The sequence below is a fragment of the Chiloscyllium punctatum genome, chromosome 2 (genome assembly GCF_047496795.1).
Source record: "Chiloscyllium punctatum isolate Juve2018m chromosome 2, sChiPun1.3, whole genome shotgun sequence".
Lineage (NCBI taxonomy): Eukaryota > Metazoa > Chordata > Chondrichthyes > Orectolobiformes > Hemiscylliidae > Chiloscyllium > Chiloscyllium punctatum.
The window spans coordinates 5,343,379-5,360,150 of NC_092740.1; the positions used below are offsets into that span (position 1 = coordinate 5,343,379).

The following is a 16,772-nucleotide window of genomic DNA, read 5'->3' on the forward strand; positions in this document are numbered from 1 at the left end:
CGCACTGACCAGACATCCCACACTGACCAGACGTCCCGCACTGACCAGATACCCCGCACTGACCAGACGTCCCACACTGACCAGACGTCCCGCACTGACCAGATGTCCCGCACTGACCAGATGTCCCGCACTGACCAGACGTCCCGCACTGACCAGATACCCCAATCTGACCAGACATCCCACACTGACCAGACATCCCGCACTGACCAGACGTCCCGCACTGACCAGACGTCCCGCACTGACCAGATACCCCGCACTGACCAGACATCCCACACTGACCAGACGTCCCGCACTGACCAGACGTCCCACACTGACCAGACGTCCCGCACTGACCAGACATCCTGCACTGACCAGACGTCCCAAACTGACCAGATACCCCAATCTGACCAGACGTCCCACACTGACCAGACGTCCCGCACTGACCAGATACCCCAATCTGACCAGACATCCCACACTGACCAGACATCCCGCACTGACCAGACGTCCCGCACTGACCAGATACCCCGCACTGACCAGATACCCCGCACTGACCAGACATCCCACACTGACCAGACGTCCCGCACTGACCAGACGTCCCGCACTGACCAGACGTCCCGCACTGACCAGACGTCCTGCACTGACCAGACGTCCCGCACTGACCAGACGTCCCGCACTGACCAGACATCCCGCACTGACCAGACGTCCCGCACTGACCAGACGTCCCGCACTGACCAGACGTCCCACACTGACCAGGTACCCCGCACTGACCAGACATCCCACACTGACCAGACGTCCCGCACTGACCAGACGTCCCGCACTGACCAGACGTCCCACACTGACCAGATACCCCGCACTGACCAGACATCCCGCACTGACCAGACGTCCCACACTGACCAGATACCCCGCACTGACCAGACGTCCCGCACTGACCAGACGTCCTGCACTGACCAGATACCCCGTACTGACCAGACGTCCCACACTGACCAGATACCCCGCACTGACCAGACGTCCCGCACTGACCAGACGTCCCGCACTGACCAGACATCCCGCACTGACCAGACGTCCCGCACTGACCAGACGTCCCGCACTGACCAGACATCCCACACTGACCAGACGTCCCGCACTGACCAGACGTCCCACACTGACCAGATACCCCGCACTGACCAGACGTCCCGCACTGACCAGACGTCCCGCACTGACCAGATACCCCGCACTGACCAGATACCTCGCACTGACCAGACGTCCCGCACTGGCCAGACGTCCCAAACTGACCAGATATCTCAATCTGACCAGACGTCCCACACTGACCAGACGTCCCACACTGACCAGATACCCCGCACTGACCTGACGTCCCACACTGACCAGATACCCCAATCTGACCAGACGTCCCACACTGACCAGACATCCCACACTGACCAGACGTCCCGCACTGACCAGACGTCCCACAATGACCAGATACCCCAATCTGACCAGACGTCCCACACTGACCAGATACCCCGCACTGACCAGATACCCCGCACTGACCAGATACCCCGCACTGACCAGACGTCCCGCACTGACCAGACGTCCCACACTGACCAGACGTCCTGCACTGACCAGATACCCCAATCTGACCAGACGTCCCACACTGACCAGATACCCCACACTGACCAGATACCCCAATCTGACCAGACGTCCCACATTGACCAGATACCCCAATCTGACCAGATGTCCCACACTGACCAGGTACCCCACACTGACCAGGTACCCCACACTGACCAGGCGTCCCGCACTGACCAGACGTCCCGCACTGACCAGACATCCCACATTGACCAGACGTCCCACACTGACCAGATACCCCACACTGACCAGACGTCCCACACTGACCAGACGTCCCACACTGACCAGACATCCCACACTGACCAGACGTCCCGCACTGACCAGACGTCCCGCGCTGACCAGACATCCCACACTGACCAGACACCCCGCACTGACCAGACATCCCACACTGACCAGATACCCCGCACTGACCAGACGTCCCACACTGACCAGATACCCCAATCTGACCAGACGTACCGCACTGACCAGACGTCCCGCACTGACCAGACGTCCCGCACTGACCAGACATCCCACACTGACCAGACGTCCCACACTGACCAGATACCCCAATCTGACCAGACGACCCACACTGACCAGACATCCCACACTGACCAGACGTCCCACACTGACCAGATACACCGCACTGACGAGACGTCCCACACTGACCAGACATCCCACACTGACCAGATACCCCGCACTGACCAGACATCCCACACTGACCAGATACCCCGCACTGACCAGACGTCCCACACTGACCAGATACCCCAATCTGACCAGACGTCCCGCACTGACCAGACGTCCCGCACTGACCAGACGTCCCGCACTGACCAGACATCCCACACTGACCAGACGTCCCACACTAACCAGATACCCCAATCTGACCAGACGTCCCACACTGACCAGATGTCCCGCACTGACCAGACGTCCCGCACTGACCAGACGTCCCGCACTGACCAGATAACCCGCACTGACCAGTCGTCCCGCACTGACCAGACGTCCCGCACTGACCAGACGTCCCGCACAGACCAGATGTCCCGCACTGACCAGACGTCCCGCACTGACCAGACGTCCCACACTGACCAGATACCCCAATCTGACCAGACGTCCCGCACTGACCAGACGTCCCGCACTGACCAGACGTCCCACACTGACCAGATACCCCGCACTGACCAGACGTCCCACACTGACCAGATACCCCAATCTGACCAGACGTCCCGCACTAACCAGACGTCCCACACTGACCAGACGTCCCACACTGACCAGACATCCCACACTGACCAGATACCCCGCACTGACCAGACGTCCTGCACTGACCAGACGTCCCGCACTGACCAGACGTCCCGCACTGACCAGATGTCCCGCACTGACCAGATACCCCGCACTGACCAGATACCCCGCACTGACCAGATAGCCCGCACTGACCAGACGTCCCGCACTGACCAGACATCCCACACTGACCAGACATCCCACACTGACCAGATACCCCGCACTGACCAGACGTCCCACACTGACCAGATACCCCGCACTGACCAGACGTCCCACACTGACCAGATACCCCGCACTGACCAGACATCCCACACTGACCAGATACCCCGCACTGACCAGACATCCCACACTGACCAGATACCCCAATCTGACCAGACGTCCCGCACTGACCAGACGTCCCGCACTGACCAGACGTCCCGCACTGACCAGACGTCCCGCATTGACCAGACATCCCACACTGACCAGACATCCCACACTGACCAGATACCCCAATCTGACCAGACGTCCCGCACTGACCAGACATCCCACACTGACCAGACGACCCGCACTGACCAGATACCCCGCACTGACCAGACGTCCCGCACTGACCAGACGTCCCGCACTGACCAGACGTCCCGCACTGACCAGATACCCCGCACTGACCAGACGTCCCGCACTGACCAGACGTCCCGCACTGACCAGACATCCCACAATGACCAGACATCCCACACTGACCAGACATCCCACACTGACCAGATACCCCGCACTGACCAGACGTCCCACACTGACCAGATACCCCGCACTGACCAGATGTCCCACACTGACCAGATACCCCGCACTGACCAGACGTCCCACACTGACCAGATACCCCAATCTGACCAGACGTCCCGCACTGACCAGACGTCCCGCACTGACCAGACATCCCACACTGACCAGACGTCCCACACTGACCAGATACCCCAATCTGACCAGACGTCCCGCACTGACCAGACGTCCCGCACTGACCAGACATCCCACACTGACCAGACGTCCCGCACTGACCAGATGTCCCGCACTGACCAGATACCCCGCACTGACCAGATACCCCGCACTGACCAGATACCCCGCACTGACCAGACGTCCCGCACTGACCAGACGTCCCAAACTGACCAGATACCCCAATCTGACCAGACGTCCCACACTGACCAGACGTCCCGCACTGACCAGACATCCCACACTGACCAGACATCCCACACTGACCAGACATCCCGCACTGACCAGACGTCCCGCACTGACCAGACGTCCCGCACTGACCAGACGCCCCGCACTGACCAGACATCCCACACTGACCAGACGTCCCGCACTGACCAGACGTCCCACACTGACCAGACGTCCCGCACTGACCAGACGTCCCACACTGACCAGGTACCCCGCAATGACCAGACATCCCACACTGACCAGACGTCCCGCACTGACCAGACGTCCCACACTGACCAGACGTCCCGCACTGACCAGACATCCCGCACTGACCAGACGTCCCGCACTGACCAGACGTCCCACACTGACCAGATACCCCGCACTGACCAGACATCCCGCACTGACCAGACGTCCCACACTGACCAGATACCCCGCACTGACCAGACGTCCCACACTGACCAGACGTCCCGCACTGACCAGATACCCCGCACTGACCAGACATCCCGCACTGACCAGACATCCCGCACTGACCAGACGTCCCACACTGACCAGACGTCCCACACTGACCAGATACCCCGCACTGACCAGACGTCCCGCACTGACCAGACATCCCGCACTGACCAGACATCCCACACTGACCAGACATCCCACACTGACCAGACGTCCCACACTGACCAGACACCCCAATCTGACCAGACGTCCCGCACTGACCAGACGTCCCGCACTGACCAGACATCCCACACTGACCAGACGTCCCGCACTGACCAGATACCCCGCACTGACCAGACGTCCCACACTGACCAGACGTCCCGCACTGACCAGATACCCCGCACTGACCAGATACCCCGCACTGACCAGATACCCCGCACTGACCAGACGTCCCGCACTGACCAGATACCCCAATCTGACCAGACGTCCCACACTGACCAGACGTCCCGCACTGACCAGATACCCCAATCTGACCAGACATCCCACACTGACCAGACATCCCGCACTGACCAGACGTCCCGCACTGACCAGACGTCCCGCACTGACCAGATACCCCGCACTGACCAGACATCCCACACTGACCAGACGTCCCGCACTGACCAGACGTCCCGCACTGACCAGACGTCCCGCACTGACCAGACGTCCTGCACTGACCAGACGTCCCAAACTGACCAGATACCCCAATCTGACCAGACGTCCCACACTGACCAGACGTCCCGCACTGACCAGATACCCCAATCTGACCAGACATCCCACACTGACCAGACATCCCGCACTGACCAGACGTCCTGCACTGACCAGACGTCCCGCACTGACCAGATACCCCGCACTGACCAGACATCCCACACTGACCAGACGTCCCGCACTGACCAGACGTCCCACACTGACCAGACGTCCCGCACTGACCAGACATCCCGCACTGACCAGACATCCCGCACTGACCAGACGTCCCGCACTGACCAGACGTCCCACACTGACCAGGTACCCCGCACTGACCAGACATCCCACACTGACCAGACGTCCCGCACTGACCAGACGTCCCGCACTGACCAGACATCCCACACTGACCAGACGTCCCGCACTGACCAGACATCCCGCACTGACCAGACGTCCCGCACTGACCAGACGTCCCGCACTGACCAGACGTCCCACACTGACCAGACGTCCCACACTGACCAGATACCCCGCACTGACCAGACATCCCGCACTGACCAGACGTCCCACACTGACCAGATACCCCGCACTGACCAGACGTCCCGCACTGACCAGACGTCCCGCACTGACCAGATACCCCGCACTGACCAGACGTCCCACACTGACCAGGTACCCCGCACTGACCAGACATCCCACACTGACCAGACGTCCCGCACTGACCAGACGTCCCGCACTGACCAGACATCCTGCACTGACCAGACGTCCCGCACTGACCAGACGTCCCACACTGACCAGATACCCCGCACTGACCAGACGTCCCGCTCTGACCAGACGTCCCGCACTGACCAGACGTCCCGCACTGACCAGATACCCCGCACTGACCAGATACCTCGCACTGACCAGACGTCCCGCACTGGCCAGACGTCCCAAACTGACCAGATATCTCAATCTGACCAGACGTCCCACACTGACCAGACGTCCCACACTGACCAGATACCCCGCACTGACCTGACGTCCCACACTGACCAGATACCCCAATCTGACCAGACGTCCCACACTGACCAGACATCCCACACTGACCAGACATCCCACACTGACCAGACGTCCCGCACTGACCAGACGTCCCACACTGACCAGATACCCCAATCTGACCAGACGTCCCACACTGACCAGATACCCCGCACTGACCAGACGTCCCGCACTGACCAGACGTCCCACACTGACCAGACGTCCTGCACTGACCAGATACCCCAATCTGACCAGACGTCCCACACTGACCAGATACCCCACACTGACCAGATACCCCAATCTGACCAGACGTCCCACATTGACCAGATACCCCAATCTGACCAGATGTCCCACACTGACCAGGTACCCCAAACTGACCAGGTACCCCACACTGACCAGGCGTCCCGCACTGACCAGACGTCCCGCACTGACCAGACATCCCACACTGACCAGATGTCCCACACTGACCAGATACCCCACACTGACCAGACGTCCCACACTGACCAGACGTCCCACACTGACCAGATACCCCAGACGTCCCGCACTGACCAGACGTCCCGCGCTGACCAGACATCCCACACTGACCAGATACCCCGCACTGACCAGACATCCCACACTGACCAGATACCCCGCACTGACCAGACGTCCCACACTGACCAGATACCCCAATCTGACCAGACGTACCGCACTGACCAGACGTCCTGCACTGACCAGACGTCCCGCACTGACCAGACATCCCACACTGACCAGACGTCCCACACTGACCAGATACCCCAATCTGACCAGACGACCCACACTGACCAGACATCCCACACTGACCAGACGTCCCACACTGACCAGATACACCGCACTGACGAGACGTCCCGCACTGACCAGACGTCCCGCACTGACCAGATGTCCCGCACTGACCAGACGTCCCGCACTGACCAGACATCCCACACTGACCAGATACCCCGCACTGACCAGACATCCCACACTGACCAGATACCCCGCACTGACCAGACGTCCCACACTGACCAGATACCCCAATCTGACCAGACGTCCCGCACTGACCAGACGTCCCACACTGACCAGACGTCCCACACTAACCAGATACCCCAATCTGACCAGACGTCCCACACTGACCAGATGTCCCGCACTGACCAGACGTCCCGCACTGACCAGACATCCCGCACTGACCAGATAACCTGCACTGACCAGACGTCCCGCACTGACCAGACGTCCCGCACTGACCAGACGTCCCACACAGACCAGACGTCCCGCACTGACCAGACATCCCACACTGACCAGATACCCCGCACTGACCAGACATCCCACACTGACCAGATACCCCGCACTGACCAGACGTCCCACACTGACCAGATACCCCAATCTGACCAGACGTCCCGCACTAACCAGACGTCCCACACTGACCAGACATCCCACACTGACCAGATACCCCGCACTGACCAGACGTCCCGCACTGACCAGACGTCCCGCACTGACCAGATGTCCCGCACTGACCAGACGTCCCGCACTGACCAGATACCCCGCACTGACCAGATACCCCACACTGACCAGATAGCCCGCACTGACCAGACGTCCCGCACTGACCAGACATCCCACACTGACCAGACATCCCACACTGACCAGATACCCCGCACTGACCAGACGTCCCACACTGACCAGATACCCCGCACTGACCAGACATCCCACACTGACCAGATACCCCAATCTGACCAGACGTCCCGCACTGACCAGACGTCCCGCACTGACCAGACGTCCCGCATTGACCAGACATCCCACACTGACCAGACGTCCCACACTGACCAGATACCCCAATCTGACCAGACGTCCCGCACTGACCAGACGTCCCGCACTGACCAGACATCCCACACTGACCAGACGACCCGCACTGACCAGATACCCCGCACTGACCAGACGTCCCGCACTGACCAGACGTCCCGCACTGACCAGATACCCCGCACTGACCAGATACCCCGCACTGACCAGACGTCCCGCAATGACCAGACGTCCCGCACTGACCGGATACCCCAATCTGACCAGACGTCCCACACTGACCAGACGTCCCGCACTGACCAGATACCCCAATCTGACCAGACGTCCCGCACTGACCAGACGTCCCGCACTGACCAGACGTCCCGCACTGACCAGACGTCCCACACTGACCAGATACCCCGCACTGACCAGACGTCCCGCACTGACCAGACGTCCCACACTGACCAGACGTCCCACACTGACCAGACGTCCCGCACTGACCAGACGTCCCGCACTGACCAGATACCCCGCACTGACCTGACGTCCCACACTGACCAGGTACCCCGCACTGACCAGACATCCCGCACTGACCAGACGTCCCGCACTGACCAGACGTCCCGCACTGACCAGACATCCCGCACTGACCAGACGTCCTGCACTGACCAGACATCCCGCACTGACCAGACGTCCCGCACTGACCAGACGTCCCACACTGACCAGACGTCCCACACTGACCAGATACCCCGCACTGACCAGACGTCCCGCACTGACCAGACGTCCCACACTGACCAGATACCCCGCACTGACCAGACGTCCCGCACTGACCAGACGTCCCACACTGACCAGATACCCCGCACTGACCAGATACCCCGCACTGACCAGACGTCCCGCACTGACCAGACATCCCGCACTGACCAGACGTCCCGCACTGACCAGACGTCCCACACTGACCAGACATCCCACACTGACCAGACGTCCCACACTGACCAGATACCCCGCACTGACCAGACATCCCGCACTGACCAGACGTCCCACACTGACCAGATACCCCGCACTGACCAGACGTCCCGCACTGACCAGATACCCCGCACTGACCAGACGTCCCGCACTGACCAGACGTCCCGCACTGACCAGACGTCCCGCACTGACCAGACATCCCACACTGACCAGACGTCCCGCACTGACCAGACGTCCCACACTGACCAGACGTCCCGCACTGACCAGATACCCCGCACTGACCAGACATCCCGCACTGACCAGACATCCCGCACTGACCAGATACCCCGCACTGACCAGTCGTCCCGCACTGACCAGACGTCCCGCACTGACCAGACACCCCGCACTGACCAGACACCCCGCACTGACCAGACATCCCGCACTGACCAGACATCCCGCACTGACCAGATACCCCGCACTGACCAGATACCCCGCACTGACCAGACGTCCCAATCTGACCAGACGTCCCAATCTGACCAGACGTCCCGCACTGACCAGACGTCCCGCACTGACCAGACGTCCCACACTGACCAGATACCCCAATCTGACCAGACGTCCCGCACTAACCAGACGTCCCACACTGACCAGACATCCCACACTGACCAGATACCCCGCACTGACCAGACGTCCTGCACTGACCAGACGTCCCGCACTGACCAGACGTCCCGCACTGACCAGATGTCCTTCACTGACCAGACATCCCGCACTGACCAGATAGCCCGCACTGACCAGATAGCCCGCACTGACCAGATAGCCCGCACTGACCAGACATCCCACACTGACCAGACATCCCACACTGACCAGATACCCCGCACTGACCAGACGTCCCACACTGACCAGATACCCCGCACTGACCAGACATCCCACACTGACCAGATACCCCAATCTGACCAGACGTCCCGCACTGACCAGACGTCCCGCACTGACCAGACATCCCACACTGACCAGACGTCCCACACTTACCAGATACCCCAATCTGACCAGACGTCCCGCACTGACCAGACGTCCCGCACTGACCAGACGTCCCGCACTGACCAGATACCCCGCACTGACCAGACGTCCCGCACTGACCAGACATCCCACACTGACCAGACGTCCCGCACTGACCAGATACCCCGCACTGACCAGATACCCCGCACTGACCAGACGTCCCGCACTGACCAGACGTCCCAAACTGACCAGATACCCCAATCTGACCAGACGTCCCGCACTGACCAGATACCCCAATCTGACCAGACATCCCACACTGACCAGACATCCCGCACTGACCAGGCATCCTGCACTGACCAGGCATCCTGCACTGACCAGACGTCCCGCACTGACCAGATACCCCGCACTGACCAGACATCCCGCACTGACCAGACGTCCCGCACTGACCAGACGTCCCGCACTGACCAGACGTCCCGTACTGACCAGATACCCCGCACTGACCAGATACCCCGCACTGACCAGACGTCCCGCACTGACCAGACGTCCCGCACTGACCAGGTACCCCGCACTGACCAGACGTCCCGCACTGACCAGACGTCCCGCACTGACCAGACGTCCCGCACTGACCAGACATCCCACACTGACCAGACGTCCCGCACTGACCAGACGTCCCGCACTGACCAGACGTCCCGCACTGACCAGACGTCCCGCACTGACCAGACATCCCGCACTGACCAGACGTCCCGCACTGACCAGACGTCCCGCACTGACCAGACGTCCCGTACTGACCAGATACCCCGCACTGACCAGATACCCCGCACTGACCAGACGTCCCGCACTGACCAGACGTCCCGCACTGACCAGGTACCCCGCACTGACCAGACGTCCCGCACTGACCAGACGTCCCGCACTGACCAGACGTCCCGCACTGACCAGACATCCCACACTGACCAGACGTCCCGCACTGACCAGACGTCCCGCACTGACCAGACGTCCCACACTGACCAGACGTCCCGCACTGACCAGACATCCCGCACTGACCAGACGTCCCGCACTGACCAGACATCCCACACTGACCAGACGTCCCACACTGACCAGATACCCCGCACTGACCAGACATCCCACACTGACCAGACGTCCCACACTGACCAGATACCCCACACTGACCAGACGTCCCGCACTGACCAGACGTCCCGCACTGACCAGACGTCCCGCACTGACCAGATACCCCGCACTGACCAGACGTCCCGCACTGACCAGACATCCCACACTGACCAGACGTCCCGCACTGACCAGACGTCCCACACTGACCAGACGTCCCGCACTGACCAGACGTCCCGCACTGACCAGACGTCCCGCACTGACCAGATACCCCAATCTGACCAGACGTCCCGCACTGACCAGACGTCCCGCACTGACCAGACGTCCCACACTGACCAGACGTCCCGCACTGACCAGATACCCCAATCTGACCAGACGTCCCAATCTGACCAGACGTCCCGCACTGACCAGACGTCCCGCACTGACCAGATACCCCAATCTGACCAGACGTCCCAATCTGACCAGACGTCCCGCACTGACCAGACATCCCACACTGACCAGACGTCCCACACTGACCAGATACCCCGCACTGACCAGACATCCCGCACTGACCAGACGTCCCACACTGACCAGATACCCCGCACTGACCAGACGTCCCGCACTGACCAGACGTCCCGCACTGACCAGACGTCCCGCACTGACCAGATACCGCGCACTGACCAGACGTCCCGCACTGACCAGACATCCCACACTGACCAGACGTCCCGCACTGACCAGACGTCCCACACTGACCAGACGTCCCGCACTGACCAGACGTCCCGCACTGACCAGACGTCCCGCACTGACCAGATACCCCAATCTGACCAGACGTCCCGCACTGACCAGACGTCCCGCACTGACCAGACGTCCCACACTGACCAGACGTCCCGCACTGACCAGATACCCCAATCTGACCAGACGTCCCAATCTGACCAGACGTCCCGCACTGACCAGACGTCCCGCACTGACCAGATACCCCAATCTGACCAGACGTCCCGCACTGACCAGACGTCCCGCACTGACCAGACGTCCCACACTGACCAGACGTCCCGCACTGACCAGATACCCCAATCTGACCAGACGTCCCAATCTGACCAGACGTCCCGCACTGACCAGACGTCCCGCACTGACCAGATACCCCAATCTGACCAGACGTCCCAATCTGACTAGACGTCCCGCACTGACCAGACGTCCCGCACTGACCAGATACCCCAATCTGACCAGATACCCCGCACTGACCAGATACCCCGCACTGACCAGACGTCCCGCACTGACCAGACGTCCCGCACTGACCAGACGTCCCGCACTGACCAGATACCCCGCACTGACCAGATACCCCGCACTGACCAGACGTCCCACACTGACCAGATACCCCGCACTGACCAGACGTCCCACACTGACCAGATACCCCAATCTGACCTAGTCTCATTTGCCAACATTTGGCCTATATCCCTCCAGATCTTTCCTGTCCGTGTACTTGGATTAGAGGGATATATAGGAGATAGTGAGGGCTGCAGAGGCTGGAGGGTCAGAGTGAATAAAGGGCGGTGCTGGAAAAGCACAGCAGGTCAGGCAGCATCCGAGGAGCAGGAGAGTCGGGTTTCGGTCTTGCTTCTCAGATGCTGCCTGACCTGCTGTGCTTTTACCAACTCCACACTTTATCATCTCAGAGGGGTATAGAGCAAACACCAGCAAATGGGGCTTGTTCAGTTTGGAGTCCCTGGTCAGTATGGATGAGTTAGACTGAAGCACCTGTTTCCATGCTGTATGACTCTATCCCTCCAAACCCTTCCTATTCATATACCCATCCAAATGCCTCTTAAATGCTGTAATTGTACCAGCCTCCACCACATCCTCTGGCAGCTCATTCCATACACGTACCACCCTCTGTGTGAAAAAGTCGCCCCTTAGGTCTCTTTTATATCTTTCCCCTCTCACCCTAAACCTATGCCCTCTAGTTCTGGACTCCCCCACCCCAGGGAAAAGACTTTGCCTATTTACCCTATCCATGCCCCTTATAATTTTGTAAACCTCTATAAGGTCACCCCTCAGCCTCCGACGCTCCAGGGAAAACAGCCCCAGCCTGTTCAGCCTCTCCCTATAGCTCAAATCCTCCAACCCTGGCAACATCCTTGTAAATCTTTTCTGCACTCTCTCAAGTTTAACAACTGGAGGGGCACTTGCAGGGGGTGGTGTTCCCATGTATCTGCTGCCCTTGTCCTTCTAGGTTGAAGTGGTGGTGGGTTTGGAAGGTGCTGCCTGAGGACCTTTGGTGAATTTCTGCAGTGCATCTTGTAGAGAGTACACACTGCTGCTACTGAGCGTCGGTGGGGGAGGGAGGGGATGTTTGTGGGTGTGGGGCCAATTATGCGGCTGCTTTGTCCTGGATGGTGTTGAGCTTCTTGTGTGTTGTTGGAGCTGCCCCCATCCAGGGCAAGTGGGGAGTATTCCATCACACTCCTGACTTGTGCCTTGTAGATGGTGGGACAGGATTTGGGGAGTCAGGAGGGGAGTTACTCGCTGCAGTATTCCCAGCCTCAGACCGGTTCTTGTCGCCGCTGGGTTTGTGTGTTGAGTCCAGTTGAGTTTCTGGTCAATGGGAGCCCTCAGGCCAATATGTTGACAGTGGGGGATTCGGTGATGGTAACACCATTGAGTGTCAAGGGGTGGTGGTTAGAGTATCCCTTATTGCAGCTGGACACTGCCTGGCATTTGTGTGGCGTGAATGTTACTTGGCACTTGTCAGCCCAGGCCTAGATATTGTCCAGATCTCACTGCATTTGACCATGGACTGCTTCAGTATCTGAGGAGTTGTGAGTGGGGCTGAACATTGTGCTATCATCAGTGAACATCCCTCACGTCTGACCTTATTGTGTCATTGCTGCAGCAGTGTATGTGTGGGGAAGCCTTACTCCAACTGTACAGGGCACTGGGGAGACCATGTCTGGAGCACTGTGAGCAGTTTTGGTCCCTTATTTAAGGAAAGATGTTATTACATTGGAGTCAGTTCAGAGCAGGTAGACTGGGCCGAACCCCTGGTGTGGGGAGGGATTGTTTTATCCATAAAAGGTTAAACAGGTTGGGACACCACTCCCTGGGGTTTAGAGAATGAGAGCTGATCTCATTCAAATATAACGGATTCTCAAGGGGTTTGTCAGGGTCAGAGCTGAGAGAGTGTTCTCCCTCAGGGGAGAGTCTGGGACCAGAGGGTACAGTCTCTGAATAAAGGGGCACCAATGTCAGACTGAGATGGGGAGGAATTCCTGCTCTCAGAGGGTTGGGAGTCTTTGGAACTCCTTGTCACAGAGAGAGCTGTGGGGGCAGAGTCCTCAGGGATATTTAAGGCTGAGAGAGATTCTGGATCAGTCACTGGGTCAAGGGGGAAGAGCAGGAAAGTGGGTGTGAGGAATGTCGGATCAGCCATGATCCTACTGGATGGTGGAGCAGGCTGGAGGGGCTGAATGGCCTCCTCCTGTTGCTATTTTTATGGTCTTATGGTCAAGTCCAACACCCAGACTGATGTCTCCAGGAGAGGGGGGTATATGATGTATCTGAGCCAGTTGTTGTTATTGGTGTTGTCTCCCTCCCTCCACCCCCCCACCAGGTGCAGACCTATCTGACCATTGAGAATGAGGTGGAGGTAGCACAATTCACCAACAGTCGCCCGGAGAAACTGCAGCTTCCCAGCTCCTTCCATCAGGAACTCCTGCAGCTCCCATCCACCTACGACTATGGGGCGTACAGGCGAGTGATCGAGTTGTATGGCACTCACTACCTCCGGCAGGGAGCCCTCGGGGGCAAGTACAGCATGCTCTTCATGGTGGACAAGGACAAGATGACCAAAGCAGGTAAAACACTGCATTTAGGTAGCACCATTCATCAGCCCAGTACATCGCCAGGCTGCAGTATGGCAAACGTAGTAATGTAGGAATCATCGTCACTGTGGGAATGTGATTGTGAGAGTGCAGCACTCCCTCAGCACTGACCCTCTGACAGTGCAGCACTCCCTCAGCCCTGACCCTCTGACAGTGCAGCACTCCCTCAGCCCTGACCCTCTGACAGTGCAGCACTCCCTCAGCACTGTCCCTCTGACAGTGCAGCACTCCCTCAGCACTGACCCTCTGACAGTGCAGCACTCCCTCAGCACTGACCCTCTGACAGTGCAGCACTCCCTCAGCACTGACCCTCTGACAGTGCAGCACTCCCTCAGCACTGACCCTCTGACAGGTCAGCACTCCCTCAGTATTGACCCTCTGACAGTGCAGCACTCCCTCAGCACTGACCCTCTGACAGTGCAGCACTCCCTCAGCACTGACCTTCTGACAGTGCAGCACTCCCTCAGCACTGACCCTCCAACAGTGTGGTGCTCAAGGAGCTATGAACCTGCACTCCAAGGTCTCTTTGTTCAGCAACACTCCCTAGGACCTTACCATTAAGTGTATAAGTCCTGCTAAGATTTGCTTTCCCAAAATGCAGCACCTCACATTTATCTGAATTAAACTCCATCTACCACTTCTCAGCCCATTGGCCCATCTGGTCCAGATCCTGTTGTAATCTGAGGTAACCCTCTTCGCTGTCCACTACACCTCCAATTTTGGTGTCATCTGCAAACTTACTAACTGTACCTTTTGTGCTCACATCCAAATCATTTCTGTAAATGACAAAAAGTGGAGGACCCAGCACCGATCCTTGTGGCACTCCACTGGTCACAGGCCTCCAGTCTGAAAAACAACCCTCCACCACCACCCTCTGTCTTCTACCTTTGAGTCAATTCTGTTCCAAATGGCTAGTTCTCCCTGTATTCCATGAGATCTAACCTTGCTAATCAGTCTCCCATGGGGAACCTTGTCGAACGCCTTACTGAAGTCCATACAGATCACATCTACTGCTCTGCCCTCATCAATCTTCTTTGCTACTTCAAAAAATTCAATCAAGTTTGTGAGACATGATTTCCCACGCACAAAGCCATGTTGACTATCCCTAATCAGTCCTTGCCTTTCCAAATACATGTACATCCTGTCCCTCAGGATTCCCTCCAACAACTTGCCCACCACCGAGGTCAGGCTCACTGGTCTATAGTTCCCTGGCTTGTCTTTACCGCCCTTCTGAAACAGTGGCACCACGTTAGCCAACCTCCAGTCTTCCGGCACCTCACCTGTAACTATCGATGATACAAATATCTCAGCAAGAGGCCCAGCAATCACTTCTCTAGCTTCCCACAGAGTTCTCGAGTACACCTGATCAGGTCCTGGAGATTTTTATTTATATTCATTTGTGGGATTTGAATGTCGCTGGCTGGGTCGGGTATTTATTCCCCGTCCCTAGTTGCCCCTTAAGAAGGTGGGGGTGACCTGCCTTCCTGACCCGCTGCAGTCCATGTGCTGTAGGGTGACCCACAATGCCCTGAGGGAGGGAATTCCAGGATTCTGACCCCGGGACACTGAAGGAACAGCGATATATTTCCAAGTCAGGATGGGGAGGGGCTTGGAGGGGAACTTTCAGGGGGTGGTGTTCCCATGTACCTGCTGCCCTTGTCCTTCTAGATGGAAGTGATGGTGGGTTTGGAAGGTGCTGCCTGAGGATCTTTGGTGAATTTCTGCAGTACATCTTGTAGGTAGTACACACTGCTGTTACTGAGCGTCGGTGGGGGAGGGAGGGGATGTTTGTGGGTGTGGTGTCAATCAAGTGGGGGCTGCTTTGTCCTGGATGGTGTCAAGCTTCTTGAGTGTTGGAGCTGCCCTCATCCAGGGCAAGTGGGGAGTATTCCATCACACTCCTGACTTGTGCCTTGTAGATGGTGGACAGGCTTTGGGGAGTCAGGAGGGGAGTTACTCGCTGCAGTATTCCTAACCTGCTTTGTTTTTAAAGGCTCTGTGTGG

The 16,772-nt window shown here is 58.6% G+C and overlaps 1 protein-coding gene across 1 annotated transcript in view; it reads left to right on the plus strand.

The window, feature by feature from the left end:
- The window catches only part of LOC140493666 (complement component C7-like), a 108,382-nt gene that overhangs the window by 57,815 nt on the left and 33,795 nt on the right, over window positions 1-16,772 (plus strand). Inside the window, exon 2 of the mRNA XM_072592383.1 lies at window positions 14,498-14,741. Coding sequence (XP_072448484.1) covers window positions 14,498-14,741 — 244 coding nt within the window. The remainder of the gene's footprint in view (window positions 1-14,497; window positions 14,742-16,772) is intronic.